This window comes from Kogia breviceps, chromosome 4 (assembly GCF_026419965.1).
Source record: "Kogia breviceps isolate mKogBre1 chromosome 4, mKogBre1 haplotype 1, whole genome shotgun sequence".
NCBI classification, from domain to species: domain Eukaryota; kingdom Metazoa; phylum Chordata; class Mammalia; order Artiodactyla; family Physeteridae; genus Kogia; species Kogia breviceps.
Genome location: NC_081313.1, coordinates 110,829,700 through 110,850,411, shown reverse-complemented (window position 1 = coordinate 110,850,411; position 20,712 = coordinate 110,829,700). Strand labels below are relative to the sequence as shown.

The following is a 20,712-nucleotide window of genomic DNA, read 5'->3' as shown; positions in this document are numbered from 1 at the left end:
GGATATCTTTCCATTTCTTTGAATCATCTTCAATTTCCTTATTAATATTTTATAGTTCTCAGTGTATAAGTCTTTCACCTCCTTGGTCAGGTTTACTCCTAAGTATTTTATTTTGGGGGGTGCTATTTTAAAGGTATTGTTTTTTGACATTCTCTTTCTGATATTTCATTGTTGGTATAAAGAAATGCAACTGATTTCTGTATGTTAATCTTGTATCTTGCTACCCTGCTGAATTTGTTAATCAGTTCTAGTAGTTTTTGTGTGGAGTCTTTAAGGTTTTCTGTATATAGTATCATATCATCTGCTATGATGACAATTTTACTTCTTCCCTTCGAATTTGGATACATTTTACTTCTTTTTCTTATCTGATTGCTGTGGGTAGGACTTCCAATACTGTGTTGAATAGAAGAGGTGACAGTGAGCATCCTTGACTTGTTCCAGATTTTAGCGGGAAGGCTTTCAGCTTTTCACCATTGAGTATTATATTGTCTGTAGGTTTGTCATAAATAGTTTTTATTATATTGAGATACATTCTCTCTATACCCACTTTTGTAAGAGTTTTTTTCATGAATGGATGTTGAATTTTGTCAGATGGTTTTTCTGCATCTATTGAGATGATCATTTGGTTTTTGTCTTTTCTTTTGTTTGTGTGGTGTATCACTTTAATTGATCTGGATATGTTGAACCATCCTTGTGACCTTGGGAAGAATCCCACTTGGCCGTGGTGTATGATCTTTCAGTTTGCTAATATCTGTTCAGAATTTTTGCATCTATATTCATCAAAGATATTGTCCTATAATTTTCTTTTTCAGTGGTATCTTTGTCTGGTTTTAGTATCAGGGTCATGTGGCTTCATAGAATGTTTTTGAGAATGTTCCCTCCTCTTCAATTTTTTGTAAGAGCTTGAAAAGGATCGGTATATGTTCTTTTTTGTATGTTTGGTAGAATTCACCTGTGAAGCCATCTGGTCCCAGACTTTTGTTCATAGGGATTTTTTTAATTACAGATTCTGTTTCACTTCTAGTGAGCAGTCTGTTCAAATTATCTATTTCCTTTTGATTCAGTTTTGGTGAGCTGTATGTTTCTAGAAACTTGTCCATTTCTTCTAGGTTGTCGAATTTGTTAGCAAATAATTTTCCATAGTATTTCCTTATGGTTTTTTGTATCTCTGCGGTATCAGTTGCTATGTCTCATTTTTCATTTCTTATTTTGTTTATTTGGGTTCTCTCACTTTTCTTCTTGGTGAGCCTGGCCAGAGGTTTGTCAATCTTGTTTATCCTTTCAAAGAACCAGCTCTTGGTTTTATTGTTGTTGTGGGGTTTTTTTGTTGGTTTTTATTTTTATTTTTTTTATTTTTTATTTTTGTTGTTGTTGTTGTACACGGGCCTCTCACTGTTGTGGCCTCTCCCGCTGTGGAGCACAGCCTCCGGACGCTCAGGCTCAGCGGCCATGGCTCACGGGCCCAGCCACTCCGCGGCATGTGGGATCTTGCTGGACCGGGGCACGAACCCGTGTCCCCCACATCGGCAGGTGGATTCTCAACCACTGCACCACCAGGGAAGCCCTTTTTTGCTGGTTTTTAAATCTCTACTTTATTTATTTCCTCTCTGACCTTTATTATTGCCTTCCTTCTGCTTACTTTAGGTTTTATTTGTTCTTCTTTTTCTAATTCTTTTAGGTGGTGGGTTAGGTTGTTTATGTGAGATTTTTCTTGTTTCTTAAATAAGGCCTGTATCGCTATGAACTTCACTCTAAGAACTGCTTTTGCTGGATCCCATATATTTTGTATGGTTGTGTTTTCATTGTCATTTGCCTCAAGATATTTTTTAATTTCTTCTTTGATTTCATCATTGACCCATTGGTTTTTTAGTAGCATGTTATTTATCTCCATGTAATTGTTTTTTCTTGTTTCTTTTTCTGTGGATGATTTCCAGTTTCATGTTGTTGTGGTCAAAAAAGATGCCTGAGATAATTTCTATACTCTTAAATTTGTTGAGGCTTGTTTGGTGCCATAGTATGTGGTCAACCCTAGAGAATGTTCCAAGTGCACGTGAAAAGAATGTGTGTTCTGCTTTTTTTGGATATAATGTCCTGAAAATATCAATAAGTCTAACTGTTCTATTGTTTCATTTACGATCTCTGTTGCCTTATTGATTCTCTGTCTAGATCTGTCCATTGATGTGAACGGGGTGTTAAAGTCTCCAACTATTATTGTATTCCTGTCAATTTCTTCCTTTATGTCTGTTAGTATTTGTTTTATGTATTTGGGTGCTCCTGTATTAGGTGCATATATGTTGATGAGTGTAAAATCCTCTTCTTGTATTGATCCTTTTATCATTATATAGTGTCCTTCTTTATCTTTCTTTATGGCCTTTGTTTTAAAGTTATTTTGTCCGATATGAGTATTGCAAACCCTGCTTTCTTGTCATTTCTGTTTGTGTGAAATATCTTTTTCCATTCACTAACTTTTAATCTATGTGTGTCCTTTACCCTAAAGTGGGTCTCTTGTAGGCAGCATATTGTAAACTCTTGTTTTTTTTATATAATCTGCCACTCTGTGCTTTTTGATTGGAGCATTTAGTCCATTGACATTTAAGGTAATTATTGATAGATATGTATTTATTGCCATTTTAAACCTTGTTTTCCCATTGATTTTATATTTCTTCTTTGTCCTTTTTCTTTTTTGTTTTTCCTTTTGTGGTTTGATGATTTTCTATTGTATTATAATTATGCTCCCTTCTTTTTGGCTTTTGTGAATCTGCTGTATGTTTTTGATATGTGGTTACCCTGTTTTTCAAGTATGTTAACCCCTTCCTATATCTATTTGCCTTAGACTGGTGGTCATATAGGTTCACACACATTCTAGGGAAAAAAAAATCTACATTTTCTTGCTCCCCCACATTTTCTGATTTTGATGGCCTCTTTTACATCTTCATGTTCATCCTTTAGCTGTTCATTATCATCACTTTCACAGAATTTTGTTGATTTTTTTAAAAAAATCTGTGTACTGGCTTATTTAATGATTTACTTTCCTATTGTGATTTTCTCTTTTCTATAGATTCTTCTTTTAATTTAGAGAAGAACTTTCAGTATTTCTTTTAGGATAGGTTTAATATTGTATTCTTTTAGTTTTTGCTTGTCTGAGAAGTTCTTTATTTCTCCTTCTATTCTAAATGATAATCTTGCTGGGTATCCTAGGTTGCAGATTTTTCCCTTTCAGGACTTTGAATATTTTGCCACTCCCTTCTGGCCTGCAGCATTTCTGTAGAGAAATCAGCTGATAGGTTTATGGGGGTTCCCTTGTAATTAAGTCTTTGTTTTTCTCTTGCTGCCTTTAGAATCCTCTCTTTATCTTTAACTTTTGCTATTTTTTATTATAATATGTCTTGGTGTAGGTCTGTTTGTGTATATATTATTTGGGACCCTCTGTGCTTCCTATACCTACATATCTGTTTCCTTCTTTAGGTTTGGGAAGTTTTCAGCCATAATTTCTTCAAATACATTTTTTATACACTTTTCACTTTCTCCCCCTCCTAGAATCCCTATTATGTGTAGATTGGCACACTTTATATTATCCCATAGGTCTCACATTGCTTTCTTTTTTGTTTGTTTGTTTTTTTGGCTTTCTGTCTGCTGGCCTGATTGGGTGGTTTCTGTTATTCTGCCTTCCAGGCCACTTATTTGTTTTTCTGCATTATTCATTCTACTATCCATTGCCTTTAGCTCAGCTTTCCTCTCTGAAAATGAGTTTTCTAATTTTTCTTGATTCCTCTTTATAGTTTCGAGTTCCTTTTTACAGTATTCTGCATTTCTGTCAATAGCCTTTCTTAATTCCTTTAATATTTTCATTATCTCCTTTTTGAAATCAGTGTCTATTAGACTGAAGAAGTCTGTTTCATTATTTGTTCCTTCAGAGAAATTCTCTTGTCTACTGTGGTCTTGGAGGACTATTTATATGTGAGGGTGCCCCTGTGTAGCTTGTGTGGGTTTAATATATTTGGTTTGAGGGCTGTTTTTAGTATGGATGCCTGTCGCCTCTTTCCTCAGGGAGTGCTGGTCATTATCCCCTTGATAGGGAGTGTACAGATGTGGCAGCTGGTTCCCAGTCCTGGGGTTCTCAACAGCAGTGGCAGCTCAGGCACGTCCCCAGAGCACATGATGGAAGTGGATGTGGCTCCTAACCACTCCTGGAGTCTGCGAGGGCAGTGGCAGAGGCTCATGACCACTCCTGGTGTTTGGATGAGCAGCAGTGATGGTTCACAACTGCCCCTGGAGCCTGTGCAGGCAGTGTCTTGCCCTCTGCAAGTGTGCACAAAGGGAAAAGGGCTACAATCTGGGTCCCACCTCTCCCCTTGGGCACCCCCCAGGCAATGGCGACTGGCCTCTAAGGCAGCCCAGACTTCCTCTGCATACATCCTCTGTTGTGGTCACATAGGATTCCAGCCACCCCAGGCTGTTTCCACACAGCCAACCTCAGTCCTCTCCTGGTTCTGATCTCTGAAGCCCGAGTTCCAGCCTCCAGCCCCTGCCCTCATGGGCGATTGCATCTCTTAGGCTGGAGAGAGCAGGGCAGCGGCACTGACCATCTGTGTAGTTCTCCCTCTGCTCTGGCTGCCACAGACTGGCTTCTGCATTCTCCTCTGAGGCTCTGAAGCTCCCCTTCTGTCCCAGCCAATCTCCCTGCCGGATGAGGGGGCTTCCCAGGGTGCAGGAACCTTTCCTCTTCCACAGCTCCCTCCCAGGGATGCAGGTCCCGTCCCTATTCCTTTCTTGCTTTCTTTTTTTTTTTTCTCTTTTCCTACCGGTTACATGGAAATATTTTTGCCCTTTCAGCAGTCTGAGGTCTTCTGCCGGCGTTCAGTAGATATTCTATGAGAATCATTCCAAGTGTACATGTATTTTTGATGTATTTGTGGGAGAAGTTGAGCTTCATGTCCTACTACTCCACTATCTTGATGCTGAATGTCTCCACTTGCATCTTGATTGGGCTCCCCTGATATTCTCTCCTGGCATCTTGTTCCTTCTACCTATAGAGCATATTATACTGTGTAATTTATTTACACATTCTCTCCCATCCCACCCTTAGATGCCCCCTCCCTGGGGCACAGAGTTTGAACACTAATAGTGAAAGCAGTAGTAATAGCTATGGGATAAGAGAATGAGATCCCTGGACAGATGTTCTGGGGATTGGAACAGAAGTTAGATCTTCTCTTGTCAGAGGATTCTCAGAGGCTTCCTGACCTGAATGCCTTGCCCTCCCAACAGTCCCTTCCACATCTCATTACAATTTCTTCAGTGGAAGTAAATTAACTTATATTTCTTCCTCTTAGTGGGGGGGGGGCAGTGTTATGTATTAGGTAATCAACACCAGGTGCTATAGAAACCCTAAAATCTCAGTGGCATAATGCAGTAAAGACTGACTTCTCACCCTCATCAGGTCTGATAGGGTCAGGCAGCTCTCCTCAAGCAGCAACTAGGAGACTACTTTGTTCTTTGTTCTCACAAAACGCTTTGCCATACAGTCTCCATGGAAGGAAATGAGAGCGTGGATGATAACTGTGTTAGTTAGGGTTCTCCAGAGTACCAGAACCAGTAGGATGGATGGATGGATTGATGGATGGATGGATGGAGAGTTATTTATTTTTAGGAATTGGCTCACATGATTATAGAGGCTGAGAAGTCCCAAGATCTGCAGTCAGTAAGCAGGAGGCCTAGGGGAGCCAGTGGTGTAAGTTCCAGTCTGAAAGCCAGCAATCTCAAGACCCAGGAAGAGATGTTGTCTTGGTTCAAGTCTGAAGAGAAGAAAAGGCCTATGTCCCCTCTTGAAGGCAATCAGGGAAAAGAAACTCTCTCTTACTCAGATTTTTTGTCTTATTCAGGTCTTTAGTTGACCGGATGAGGCCCATGGACATTAGGGAGGGCAATCTGCTTTACTCAGTCTACTGATTCAAATGTTCATCTCATCCAGAAACAGTCTCATAGATACACCAGAATAATGTTTAACCAACTCTCTGTGCAACCCATGGCCCAGGCAAGTTGATATATAAAATTAACCATCATAATGACTGCCTGTGTAGCCAGGCATGTTCAAATTCTTTTGGTCAGAACCAGTCATATCACTGCATCCTGGCTCCAAGAGGGGCTGGGAAATAGTCTTAATGAGTGCTCAGAGATTGGAAAATGAACCGGCATCTGGGAACACATAGCATGGCACCCTCGTGCTGGTTAGATAAAAGCTGTCTGCTCTTCTCCATCAACAGCTTGTCCAGGAGATTCTAGATCCAGTCTTTGACATCTGTATGAATTTTTGCAAATTCCGAGTAACTAGTATACAATTACCTAAGACAATACATTCTTTTCCCTACAGTCACCAAAAGACAACTTTGGTTAAAACATTTTCCTTTTGCAAATATCTTGAGCAGAGGTGCTTCCATCCCCTTTGGGAGCTGACTTGGCAGGGTGTGGGAATTACATAGACTGGCTGGCCTGGCTGAGGCTCCCCCAGGCCACAGAGACCAGCTAGGGAGGCACCATGGAGGCTACGCACCCTGCTAACCAGGAGGCCCTGGGCTTTGAAACTTGGTGCTGATCCCATGCTTCCAGTGATGCGTTTGCTGCCTGCCACACCCGTGGCACCCCAGGGTGCCACGGTGTCACAGTCTCTGGGCGCTGAGCTCACCTCTAACCTCCCCTCATCTGCCCACAGTGGTTTAGTTTTCCCAAAGCTGAAAGGGTTCATTGGCCACAGGAGGCCAAAACAGAGCCCTAGAACTCAGAGTATGCCCAGCTGACCTGGCACCACACAGGCCTCTCCTGCAAACAAAGAGAAGGCTATACCAGACCGCGGCTCTTTGGGAGCAGGACATAGGTCTACCTTCTGCATCCACCCCTGCAGGGCCCACCCCTGGGCAAACAGGGAGCTCTACCAAAAGAGGACAGTCAGGCTCTGCAGGAGCCAAGGGCTCTGCACCAGGGTCTGTCGACAGGCTCAGGGGCCTACTCTCCCTCCGTATGACACTTGTGCCCCTGCTGAGCCAGGAGTCACAGGTTAGCAGGCTCTGGGCCTGTTCTGCTTGCTAGCATATACCCACTGTATCCTGGCAAGTGCTCAGTATATAATTGTTGAATGAACACTGCCCTAATCACTCACTTGCTTAAAACTACTTATTAAGCCTTTTTGTGCGCTAGGAATTGTATTAGGTGCTGGGATACAAAAGAAAGAAAAGACATATGGTCTCTGTCTTCATGCAGCTTCTAAGGGTGTCTGTTTACCTCAGAAAGTAGAACTTTATAACTGAACTGCAAAAATGGTTGAAGCAACCCCAAACACAACATAAGTCAACTGAGAAAGGAAATTACCCCCAGATCTGGAGGTAATTTTTTTTTCTTTTTTTTTTTTTTTTTTTTTTGCCATGCCACTCAGCTTGTGGGATCCTAGTTCCCCAACTAGGGATAAAACCGGGGCCCTTGGCAGTGAAAGCATGGAGTCCTACCCACTGGACCTCCAGGGAATTCCCTGGAGGTAATTAACTAGTACGTTTATTACCATCCCCAAAATGAAGCAAGCAAGAGGGAATATGACAGTGGCACAAAAAATTAAACCTGATTATGCATAAAGAAACAAGAAATTTTGGATGAGTGCAAGTCTGGCTGGTCCAGAGGCACCTGTCCAGGCCAGACACACCCCAGTGTTCAAAACATGCGTGTCAAGATGAAAGGCCCCAAGACCAGCTGTTCCCAGCCTCCCACCCACAATCTCGGCAGATGTTTGAAGGGAGCCCAGAGAGGCAGGCTCTGGTGGAGGAGAACAGGGGAGGCACGAAGCACCCCCATCACCTCCTCATGGGGCGAGCCAAAGCAGCCCCACCCTGTAAATGCCAGGGGAAGCCATCAGGCCCAAGGGATGTTAGATGTTGCCTGTCCCCTACTTGGTCAGGTGACCTTAGGCATGCACACTCTACCCTGGTTTCTGCTCCACTCACCAATTTCACAGTGTAGCCCTGGTCACAGGAATAAGACCAGATTAATAGAGTCTGTCACACAGGGCCACACCCCCTTTGGCAACTCGCAGGCCACCCGGGGAGGGGGTGTTCCCCAGGGCACGGGGGAAGCACATTACTGCCAGAGGAGAACAGTGCAAAAAGATGCCATCACTGCAGAGAGCTCTCTAAGCGCCTGGCCTGCGGTGTCTCTCCAGGTCTCCCTCATTTCCAGCCGGCCCCTGAGCCTAGCTCAGTCAACACAGGGATGTGGGGGCCGGTAGACTGAGGTTTGAACAGAGTCTTTCCACCAAGAGCATCATTTGAAAAATGACAAATGTCCCAGTAGGAATGTGTTCCATTAATGCATTTCTAGCATAAGGAAACGAACACCAACTTGACAGGAATTTAAGAAATTTAATTTCTATTGCTGTGAAGCACCAGAAGCCTGCTTGAGAGGGTGCTGATGGGTTTATGAGTGTCTCATCGAGTTCAAGTCAGTGTGAGAAATAGCGCCTGAGATTAAGGGAAAGCTGTAATAGGAACTAAAACCCAGTTCTCCCACAATTCAAGTTTTATGGCCTCCTGCTTCTAGGCAGGGTGCTTGTTCGCTTGCTCATGGTGAGCCCATTAATCCCCCATGCTGCCCCTTCTCTCCAAGCTCCAAGGAGCAGGGAGAGTGCGTGTGTGGGGAGGAGAGTGAGGGCTGTGTCTGGAAAACCAAGGGTGTTCCCACTGTAGTTTGAAGGGCCTAGGGAGCCAGGGAGGTGTCTCCCTGGACTGGACCTGAAGCCCACCTGCCATGTGCCAGGCACTGTACTAGATACGGGAGGGCCAAACAGCCCTGCTGGGACCCCCTGCTGACGTGCAGCCTGGTGAGTATGATCTCGGGTGGCCTTGGCCTGCAGCATCTCAAAGCAGGATATCAGTTCCCTGACTAGAGACTGAAGCCAGGCCGCAGCAGCAAGAGCACCAAATCCTAGCCACTAGACCACCAGGGCCAGTGGTTAGTGACGAGTTCAGCTTTGGAGAAAGAAATTTCATCAAAGAGATGGAAAGTAGTGAAACAAGTAAAGTGTTTATTAGGAGGAAAAAAGTATGTGTGGATAGACTCACATAGGTTGCCTCAGAGAAAGAGTTGCACCTTTGGGGTAGTTTAAATCACTTATATGGGGACAGTTCTTCTGGGTTTCCTCTGGCCAATCATCTTGCTTTGCCTGGCTCTGAGTCCATATTTGGTCTGACTCAGGGCCCTCCCCTGTGTGCGTGTGCATCTCTTAGCCAAGATGGATTCCAGTGCAAGGGTTTCTGAGAAGTTGACAGAACATATTATGGTCTGACGCCCCCTCCCTTCTCTGATCTCCGAGGAACCTTTCTTTGCATGTGTAGTTTGGGCAATCTCCTTGACCTCAAGAATGAGAAATATGTAGTCTCTTTATTTTTCATCCAAGCAGGACTCAGCTCCTCCTTGCTCCTGCCATTATCTTTATCTTGGAGTATCTGTCCATAGGGGATAGATTCCAGCTGCTCAGCCTGGGGCCCATCTATCTCCTGCCTCAAGTGAAGCAGGAAGGTCTCTCTTGTGCTGAGCAACCCACGTTGACTTTGACAATCATGGCAATGCTACCTGAGCCTCTTCATCCCAGCAGGAATAAAGAAAAGCTGACTGATGTCTGAAGGCCTGGCCCATAGGGAGAGAGATGTCCCAAGCTGTGAGGAACCCCCATCTCCCTTGCCCTCCTTGAATTGCCTACACACCAGGCAGCCTTCCAGTGCTGGTTCTTATAGTAAGGACATCGTCTCTTTATGTCCACCTCTGCCTAGCAGTGCCAGACAAGCTCTCCACCCTGGCCCTCCCTTTCCAGGGACACCAGCCTCTTTCTACAGTTGCATTGTCACCCCAGACCTGACAGCCCCCAGCCCAGCCCTCTGTCACTGCCCCCACCATCCTCTGGGCACAAGACATATCTTGTTGCTTGGTCCGCCAGAAGCCTAGGGACACTTCCCACAGAGTGGCCCATGGGACCACAGATGGTCAACACCATGGGAGCAGCAGAGCCAAAGCCAAGAGCTGGAAGGATCCCTTGTCGACCCTTCCGCAGGCTGCTCCCTGGAGGGCTGCAGTGTGGCTTCTCCACCACCCTCTCCCATGACACTGGGCCCCACCAGAGCAGAGTCCAAGTGCAGACATATCTGAGTCCCCTGCTCTACAGACATGCCTGGGCAGGGGTGGGGTTCAGCCCACAGCAGAAGTTCAGTCAGTGTGTTCACTAAACACATAAGAGGGCCACCTACGCAAATCCCAGGCTGCCTGGCCCTCCTCCTGTCCCCATCACCATGGGAGGCTCGAGAGGACTGTGGGGTCCCCTCAGCTCTGCCACACCACCACCACAAAGCCCTTCCAGATCACTCTCCAGGTTGGGGGCAGATGGTGGTAACTGAAATCAGGTTTCTTTCTGATGACTCTCCTTGTCTTCACAACATGGCTTCAGCCACCGTCCCATCATCACCTTGCACCATGTAGAGGCTTCCAGACGGGGCTTTGAAGGAATGGAGGGGACCGAAGGGGCCCTCTCTGTGTCTCTGTGGGGGTCATAGGGTGTTGATCTGCCCAGCACACCCTTTCTGTCGTGACATCTGACCCCACCCCCAACCACCCAGCACCCGGCCCAGAGGTGACCACATGGCCCAGGCCTGTGGGTCGATCAGTCCTGCGACTGCAGAGTACTCCATCCACCTGGCCTGGTTGATTGCTTCAGGAAAGAATGCAGGAGATGAGTCTGGGCAATTAGATTCCCCCCGTGCTTTTTTGGCAGAGCTCTCAGGAAGGATTTGGGCCCTTTCTCCGGGATCCCGTGTACAGGAACAATGTGAGGGTGGGGCCACCCCTGGACATCTTGCAGCCACGCAGAGAGTGCCATTGTTGAGGGCCCTGGATGCTTGCAGCCTCCTCCACCCCCTTAGATTTCCCAATTACAGGCATTAAGATCATCCCCGTTCTTGTTTTTTCTTTTTTTTTTTTTCCCCTAGGCTAGTTGAGCATTTCTGAGAGTTTCTGTTACTCAAGGCTGAAAAGATCATGATAAGTTCACCAGGATGATTTCTTTGAATCTTCACCCAGTGTCTGTCCAAGTGTCTCCTTATGTGAAGACTTCAGAGTCCCAGAAACATCCCATGAGGTCATCCGGGAAATGGGGACCAAGAGTGTGACAGTCTCAGAATAGACAAGTAGAAGGTGCCAAGTAGGCGCAAGCTTAGGCGCCAAACCACAATGGGATGGGGACCAGTGGGTACCATGTTGAGTCACCTGGGAGGAGAAAGTGAGGCAAGGTCGGAGACTGTTCTCAATTCACTGTGAATCTGTGAGTGATGGGGAGCCACTAGTAGCTTTTGAGCAGGGCTGTGATATATCTTGTACTCCAAGCGGTGACCAGGACACTCGCGGGCAGAAGGGGCAAACTGGAGGGGTGACCACACAGGAGGCTGTTGAGGACCTGGATGGAGAGGGATGGGAGGGGATATCGGGAGGGAAGCCCCTGTGGGCTTGGCAACTGTTCACGCTGCCACTTGAGGCATCACTTGTACCATCGCGGCAAGTGGGCAAGGAACAGAGGCAGGTGGCGTTGAGGGAAGCAGCAGCTGGGCAGCTCCCGGCAGGACCGGGGAGAGTGAGCAGGGACGTCTGTTCAGAACCGTGCGCTCCGAGTCCTAGAGCCTGAAAGCCAGACGGGCCCCCAGAGCCCTCCTAGCCCAATCCCTCATTATATGGATGTCTAAACTGGGGGCCCAGGGACAGGAAGGGACCTGCCCGAGGCCACTCAGGTGTCACCAGCAGAACCAGGCCTGGAGGCCAGGCGTCCAGGGCCATGGCCAGGCATCTGCCCAGTTCGCTCGAGCCCCAGGCCGTGATGCTGCGTCATCTTTCCCTCACTGGGAAATCACCCTGGGAGATGGGGCCTGCCGGGGAACACGTGTTGGACAGTAACTAACCAAGAGTGAGGAGCAGTTCATTTGCCATAAGTCTCTCCAGAATTTTAAAAGGATCTGGGGAATATTGACATGGACTAAATCTAATAAAACATTTATTTAATTAAACTTTAAATGACCCAGATATTTGCTGTTTGGTTAATATTTGTGTAGCTGACAGGAGCAGAATTATGGTTTTGTCAGTATTCGTGCATTCTAATTTTGCATGCGTCTTTCCCGTGAAAATCACACATCTTCAGACATACAGATGCTCGAGGGTGCACTCAGGAAAGATGCGGGAACCAGCTCTCCCAGCGGCGGATGGCGAGCCACACAGGCTTCCCACTCGGGTTGGTTGGTTGGTTGGTTTGTAGCCCTGTGCTATAGGCCCCTCCAGCCACTTTTCTACAACTGTTTAAAATGCAAGACTTTGGGGGCCACATGGAGGAAGGGGCTCCTACATTGCACGTAATCTTACATTCCCATGCTCCTAGACTGGTAATTAAGGCCCCCGGGACCCCACCTGCACCCACATTCTCCCTTTCCACCTCCCCATTCCCGCCACACCCCAATCTTTTCAGGCAGTGGCTCTCAGGCCTCAGGTACCACAGAAGCCCCTGGATGCTTGTTAAAACCTGATGCCCGGGGCTTCCCTGGTGGTGCAGTGGTTGAGAATCCGCCTGCCGATGCAGGGGACACGGGTTCGTGCCCCGGTCCGGGAAGATCCCACATGCCGCGGAGCGGCTGGGCCCGTGAGCCGTGGCCGCTGAGCCTGCGCGTCCGGAGCCTGATGCTCCGCAACGGGAGAGGCCACAACAGTGAGAGGCCCGCGTATCACAAAATAAAAAAATTAAAAAAAAAAAAAAAAAAAAAAAAAAAACCTGATGCCCATCCTGCCACCAGACGGTCTATACCAGCCTGGGCTTGAGGGGCAGGAGTCTCGTTTTGATCAGTTGCCCTAGAGATGAGATGCAGGTGGTGAGAGGGACAATACCTGGAAAAGCAGAGTTCTGGAGCCCAGGGGAGGTCCTGCTTCCTCTGAGGGCCCCTCCCTGACTTCCCAGTTGGCCTTTTACTTTTACTCTCACTGGTGCTCATACGTGCAAAGAAAACATAGGTTCCTTTTGTAACATAACTGACCGCTTCACACACCCCACCCACCAACCACTGGGAGAAAAATGTCCCTAAATGTTCAGTCCATTGTAAAGCTTAGTCCGAGCTGATCATTTTAACAGTCCACGTAAGTAATGCCCTAGCTAATAAAAATGCTTTGTGTCTCCAATTCCCAGCTCCCCAAGCTGGTTTCTGAGTGTAGAGGGAAGCGTGCGGCTGTCCACTGCCACCTCTGGTCCCCACTGCGAGGACCCCTGGTCGCGCTGTCCACAGGCACCCGCGGCAGAGGTCAGCCCTGCTGTGCTCTTGGTCTGGACACTCTCAGCCTAGTGGAGTCCAGAGTCTCCACTGGCATGACGCGCCCTCGAGGTCTGGAGGCCGTTCCATCAGGCCCAGGTCTGAGAGTCCGATGCAGTCCTCTGGTACAGAGGCCCAGAGCACACCCTGACCCAGCCAGGAACCTTTGGGCCCCTCCATGCCTCGAGGGACCGAGGGGGCTCTGACAGACGAGCGCAGGCCCTGGCTCTCTGCCACATCTTAGTGGTTGCCTGAGGTGGTGGGGTGCAGGCCGCTTGAGGGAGGGTGCAGCCTCCTCCTGGAGCCCCCCGTGGTTCCCCTCACCCGCACACCAACAGGCATGCTCTCTGCCTTTCCCGCTGTCTCCCTCCTTATTCCCCCACACCCGGGACGAAGGGGGCCTTCCACACCCCCTCCCACTTCCACAGAGCACGGAGCCTTGTGGCTCTTCTGAGGAGAAAGAGTTGTCTCCTCTGCACTTGGGCACGGTGGGAACTAAACTATTTTAGCAAATTCTTCTCTCCCTCTCTCTACCCCTCTGAATCTCCAGAGCCTGGGTCTTGCTACAGAGGGTTAGCAGCTTCTCAGCCCTGAGCAATAAGCCTCATGACTCAGAACTGGGAGGGAAGCAAGTAGAACATGATTTAAGAGGGAACTTGAAATGCATCACTTTAATGTTTGTAAAATGTTATGCCGGTTGCGTCTGAATCAGTCACTTAGTGCTTATCTTTCTTCATGTGGCTCCTTCAGGAGGAGTCACATTTTTCCTGTGTGTGATTGTCCCCTCTCCACTGGCCTGTTTGCTTTTTTTTCCTTCTTTATTTCCATTTTCCCCATTTTTCATCCATCCATCCATCCAACAAGCACTGATTAAGCACCTAGTGTATATCTTGTTCCTCTTTGTGGGCCCAGGGCCAGGCCATTGAATGTTTGCAGAGGGGAAAGGGCTTTGGGGCTCAGGATCAGACCTTAGCGCACCTGCTTTCACTGCACCTGCTTTGCGGTGCGTGGCACCTACAGCTGTTTTTGCTCCCCTTCGCCTCCTCCTTTCCCACACACACTGGCAAGAGGGTGTGAGCACAGATGTGCTGCCTGGTCCCAGCTCCAAAGTGTCCAGCTGAGTCACAGAGCTCAGGTCCCAACTCTGTGCCTTGCTCCACACCTGTCAGGCTCCCAGGTCCCCGCGTCTTTGCTGACATCCCAGAGTAACACAGGCCCCCAGAGCCAGCCCCCTCCCTCCACTCATGCTGCTTCTGGCTGCCTCCCCAAGCTCCCCAAGTAGATTTGGGGGCAGAACTGTGGAGGGGTAGTCCAGTCAGTGAGCTAGTGACGCCCCCTCCAAGCCTCATCCCATTTTGGCATATGAATACCCTGAGTTTGATTTTTTTCTTTAATCCTGAGAATTTCAAAAGGCCTGTGATTGCAGGGAGATATTTTAGACCCTTCCTCTTTGCCTGACGGATGATCAGTCTTAATGCCAGTTATCAAGTATAAAATGGCAAGGATTAATCATTTGTACAGCCCAAAGTACACTTCAAAAAATTAAAGGCTACAGTGCACGGTGGCTGAGCAGAAATCCAAATCCAAGTTCAGAGAATCCTTAGACAGAAACAAACCTTCAAAGGTCAGCCAGTTCATTCCCCAGACTTCAGACAGTGCAACCTTTAATTTGCCCCCAGGTGGGTGAGAAACCTGTCGGCCCAGCCAGCAGACCTTGACAGCACTTGGCAAGGCCCTGACTCCAGGGGGCCTGGAGAACACGGGGCAGGGCCAGCACACCTGGCTCCCTGGTTTCGGAGGGGCAGCCCACACTCTTAGCTTGACTCACAGATCCACAGCCCAGATGCTTCCCCTACGCTCGCTGTGGTTCCTGACCTGATTTGCCACAAACAGCCCTTTGAGCATTTAACATAAGTTGTGGCCCCTCTCCCAGGAGGTGTGTCCATCTGTACATTTAGTCAGCACATTGTGGACAGTGTTCCTGCTCCCGGAATTTGCCCGATTTGCCCGAGGCCCCTGACCTGCAGTAGATCCCTGTGGCTGTATCCCTTCAAGTATAGACTCTATCCCCTGGGTCTACAGCTGACAGCTTCTCCTTTCCCTGCAGAGGTGGTACAGCTCAGCCTCGCCCCTGAGGAGAGGGTCAGTGTGGCCACAGTGACCGTGGGCCTGAGCACAGTGCTGACCTGCGCTATTCACGGAGACCTGCGGCCACCCATCGTCTGGAAGCGCAACGGGCTGGCCCTGAACTTCCTGGATTTGGAAGACATCAATGTAAGTCACCTGGCTCTGACTCTGAGCTCAGACACACCTCCCAGGGAAGCCAACTGTGCAAGATGCCGAGATGCCATGTGGTAGCTGCAGGGCCAGAGGGCTTTCTTTTCACATCCCACATTGGTGCCATTCAGCCTGTTGTCTGGTGTCTGGAGGTATCAGTCCCACCTCGTGCAGAGAATAGGATGGATGGTGGCTGCAAGCTGCTAGCCAGCCCCAGAATAAGGTGAACAGGGGAGGCGCGGTGGGCAGGGCAGGAGGTTCCTGGGCAGGGGAGAGCATCTGGCTGGGTGCCGCCCAGGAGAGACTCTGGACCCTGAAGCTAGGGAGGATACAGACAGCTGGACGCTGAGGAGGGGGTATTCCATGTGGAGGGCAGAGGTGAGCCTCTGGGCTGGGTTGGCTGGAGGGCAGGGGCAGCAGGGTGGTGAAAGGAAATAAGATCAGGCCAGAGGGGCCTGCCCAGGAGCCTTGTTTGCTGGGAGAGGGAGTATGGATGTGATGAGTTGAGCAGAAGAGAGCTCCAGAGCTCTCACAGCCTAACGTGAGCAACGGGGGTCTCCTGGGTTCTGAAGGCCCAGGCACCCCGCAACTGGGGTCCCAGCCTCACCCCACTCTGCCTTTATGACTGGACAGTTTCTTAAACTGATCCTCAGTGAATTAATCTATTAGAAGAGCAACATTATCGGTGCCTCCCTTCTACTGGACTTGAGGAATAAAGGGATTGAGTCAAGAATATGCCCTGGCCCTGGTTTGGCACAGGATAAGGTGGCTTCCTGGGAGTTCATGTGAGAAGATGGAGTGATGTCACCCACACAGGGCGCTGCCAGGATGGCTGACAGGTCTTGAGCTACTGTGACAGGAATACAAGTTTCAGGCAGAAAAGGGGAAGCCCTGGTTTCCTTGGCTCAGGACAGGCCAACCCAGAATGGGCTGTTTGGCCCCAAGAAGGAAGACCTGTGGGATGAGTTGTCGGTTCCTGTAGCTGCTGTGAGGTGGTGAGGGAGGTGCTGGGGCAGAGCGAGCTGGCCTGGGCTGTGTGACCCATGAGATGGACTAGCACAAAGGGCAAGGGACCAAAAAGAGACCAACTGGTTTGCTTAGATGCGACACCATTCCAGCCATCAGCCCTGCCCCGCGATGGAGTGAGCATCACAGGAGCAGTGAGCTCCCCATCCCTAGAGGCATACAAGCTCGAGCAGGATCATGGTAAACAATGCTGCTAGCCACAAGAGGGCAGCTGAACCCCATGACCTTGAAGATCCCTTCCAACTCTGAGACTGCTTTGTGGGGAGAGCGGTCCAGCGTTTAATCTTGCAGGAACCACAAAGTTGGAACTCTGCTATTCTCTAGGCCCCTTTGGATGTGCCCTGGAGAACATGGGGGAAGCAGATGGGAAGAGGGGGTCACTCTAGAGTCCCACCCTGGGCAGAGCTGGGCAGAAGTGCCCTTCTCCCACCTTTGTCACACCAGGCAGGATGGTTTCCTTGCAATTTCCCCACTATAGTGAGCATAGCCTATATCCCACCCATCTCTGAATGTCAGTACCAGCACAAGCCTGGTGGTTGTTTGATGGTCAGATGCTGGGTGGCCAGAGTTCTTCATCTTCGGAGCCTAAGGTGCCCAGGGCTTGTCTGCGATCTTAGCAAGGGAAGGCACTGTCCTGTTTCTAAAGACTACGCTGTATGTGTATTTGTGCATGTGCACGTGTGTGTGCTGAGGTGCACATTTGTGTGTTTATCTCTCTCAAGGTGGGTTGTCAGCTTTTAACCATGTTTGGCCAGTAGTAATTAATTCAGAACTAGGTCAGGTCCTGCTGTGTCTGTCTGAACATCCATGTGCATTGCTTGATGCTCTATTTAAAGACATTAGAAATAAAGGCAGAGGCAGAACTCCTCTTAATGCACTTGGCAACGGTTAATTAAATTACTCTGAGTCTCTTTCCCCTCCCTCGGAACATGCCTCCAGCACCAGCTCAATTGAATTTCTACTTTCCACAGTGAGGTTAGCAATTTGGGTAATTGTGGGTGCAACTGGAGATTAATGGCCTCTTGTTACCTCCCAGGAAACACTTGCTGCTCTGGGCAAGTCAGCAGCCCACAAGCAGGCAGGGGCCTGTGCTTCTCAGAAACCCCAGCCCCAGTGAGGGTGCAGGGCAGCGCCAGCCCCGCAGGGGTCCTTGCCCGATGCGTGCAAGCACACACACACAACACAACACACTCACACAACACGCGCACACACACACACGCACCTGCCTTTAAGAGGGGAGGGACGCAGCACCGCCTACTCATGAAGGGCCAGGCTCTGGGATCAAAAGGACCTGGGTTTAAGTCTCAGCTCTGCCACTTACTAGTTGAGTGACCTTGGAAATGGCACTTGACTTCTCTAGGCCTCAGTTTCCTCCTCTGTGGAAAAGGGATAAATAATAGATCCTGCCTCATAGGGTTATAATGAGGATTAAGAGACACATGAAATTCTTAGCATATAATGTTCCATGCTAACTATTATCACTCTCATTTTCATAATATTACTAATTATTATTATTATATTACTGCTCCCACCAGACAACACTCTCAACCTCTTGCAGCCTGAGTCCCCAAACAGCAACCAGCGCAGTCTGGTGAGGCTCCCCGTCAGGCAGATGTGACCCTGGGGTGCCCCGGCTGCCTGTAGTCGCCTTGATTCAGGTCAGCCTTGATTCATCCAGAGGGAGACACTGACCAGCCACCTCCGACAAGTCCAGGGCCGCCACCTTTTCTGAGCCTGCGGGGAAACAGGGATGAGGCTGTCCTCCTTGCGTGGGCATTTTCAGGCCGAGCATGTCCGAGGACAGTGAGGAGAGCAGCCCCAGGAGGACATCAGGCTGGAGATGGGTAGAGCTGGGTCATCAGGATTCACAGGGCATTTCTGAAGCAAGATGGGCCAAGGAGAAAAGCCCAGGGGGGGCTACCCTGGTCGAGCAAAGATCAGGGATCGAGGGGTTTGTAGAGCGCCCCAACCTGTGGCATCTCAGCGCCCTCCCCCACCTGCCACAGTCAGAGATGAAACACGATCACAGGCCTTGTAATGAGCGACTGGCTCTGAAATGCTGCACAAACAGGGGAAGCTGATCAGCTTACAAAACCCAAGGCGGGCAGATTAGAGAGCACCGAGAGGTGTGGGTCTCCTTTCTTTGTCATTTGTATGAGACATCTTGATTGGCAACAAAATATTAATCACTTTTTCACTACTCTCTTAATGAGAGGCTTTCATGGGCAACAAAATATTAATTTGTCTTGTCTTATCTGTTAAGAATTCTGTTAATGAATTCAGTCACAGAGCTATTACAGAATGCCATGCTAATGACACATGTAATTAAACTTTTCTGACTTGCAAACATCAAGGATGCCTCAAGCATCAGAATAATATTTGATCAGAAAGTAAATGTACCCTTCTAGCCTGGAGCCAAGCAAGAAGGAGCCACTTGGATTCCCCAGTGAGCAATGTCGCTATCAGCAGTCAGGAGTCACCAACGTGCACACAGCCGTCCAGATGGCCTACGTGGGGAGCCATCCTCTGGATTCACTTAATAAGTGCCTGCGAGTGGCAAGCCCTGTGCCAGAGCATAGAGCAGACATTCTCCCCGGCCTCGAGGGGGCAAAGTAGCATAGACCTGTTGTGCCCCGCCCCCGGGATGCCTGAGCCCCCCTCTGCAGGATGCCTCAGCCTCACTGCAGCACAGGCCATGAGGGGCCCTGCCTCAGCCCCACCCAGGAAAACAAACCCCCCAAGCAGAGGGCAGCACTAGGTACCAGGAGTGCAAAGGCCCCCAAGACAGGTGCCCCCCAGGAGGGGCGGGAATTCTGCCTCACCTCCTGGCAGCGGGTCTCTGGATTATGATACCTCCTTCTGTTTGTGTGATAAGAAATCAATAGTTTCTGCTCATACACATTCCCCAGAGCTCACAAAGGGCGGCCTGTAATTTGTTTACTTCCTGGCCAGCTGCTGGGCTCTTTACAGAAGCAGTGGTGGGTCTGGCGGCTTCAGACCTGGCCCTGTGGCCCCCACCTCAGCCCTCAAGGACCCACGGCCACTGCTCCAACTCAGAAGTTGAGGACAGGGGACAGGCACAGCAGCCCCCTGAGCACCACCTGCCCTGATCTTGGGCCAGGCTGCCAGCCAGTAGAGCACCTATGCCAACGTGCCTGGGCGAGCCCGCACCCCGCAGGCCATGCACTGTGCACCTGTGGTCAGCATGCCCAGCCTGGGGCCCTGCTCTGCTCAGACAGCCCTGTGCCACGTGGGGGAGGGCAGCCCTTCACTCTGGAGGGCCACAGCCAGAGTCCGCAGGGGAAGTTTACCCTCAGGAAGGACTCTGCCTTAGGAGGCAGGGAGATGACTCTCACCACCGGTACCCAAGCGGAAAGGGGACCAGCCAGGTGCCCCCTGAGGGCTCTCTGGGCTCTGGGGTCATACAGTGCTGTGATAAGGAAATTGTGTGGGAAGCAGGGACGTGTGGGGCATGAGAGCCCTGCACAGGAGCCAGGAACCTTGCTTTTTCACCTGGACCACAGAGCCTCCATCTTTCCTGTCTCCCGAGGCCTGTCCCCTGAGACAGGCATAGGGCCTGGGGTGGGGGCCCATCTCTGAGGCAGATCCATACACTTCTCGCCCTACCCTGGCCTCCACACGAGGTGTCCTTGAGGTGAGGGGGAGGCTGCCTCACTTTCTGCAGAAGTGGAACCCATCCCAGGCTGCAGCGCCCTGTCCAGACCACACGGTAGCTACTCAGGAAGTAAAGTGACCATCCCCAAACCCAGTCTTCACGCCCTGCCCCAACAATGTCACCTGCCCTCCCCTCGTAACTGTCTTCCTCACTGTCCCTTATATCCCCAAGGACAGGGGCTGCCCATCAGGGGAGGAGAAGCAGGGAGAAGACATCCCCAAAGTCCCAGAAAATAGCTGACTCCTGAATCCTTGCTAGTGTTAATGCTGGTGTTTCCACCATCGGTACTAAGCCACTGCTGTGTCCAGGAGCCAGTTTCCATGCTAGTCCACTCACAAGCATTTAATCCTCATCGCAGCCCTGTGAGGCAAGTGGGGT

The 20,712-nt window shown here is 49.4% G+C and overlaps 1 protein-coding gene across 9 annotated transcripts in view; it reads left to right on the top strand.

Annotated features, from left to right (window-relative positions):
• FSTL4 (follistatin like 4) overlaps window positions 1–20,712 on the top strand; it is a 444,888-nt gene that overhangs the window by 360,820 nt on the left and 63,356 nt on the right. For all 9 annotated transcript variants that reach the window (XR_010840231.1, XM_067031630.1, XM_067031632.1 and 6 more), the window contains one exon: window positions 15,463–15,629. Coding sequence is in view for 8 of the 9 variants with exons in the window: in XM_067031630.1 (XP_066887731.1) it covers window positions 15,463–15,629 (167 nt within the window). In the remaining variant the exon portion in view is untranslated. The remainder of the gene's footprint in view (window positions 1–15,462; window positions 15,630–20,712) is intronic.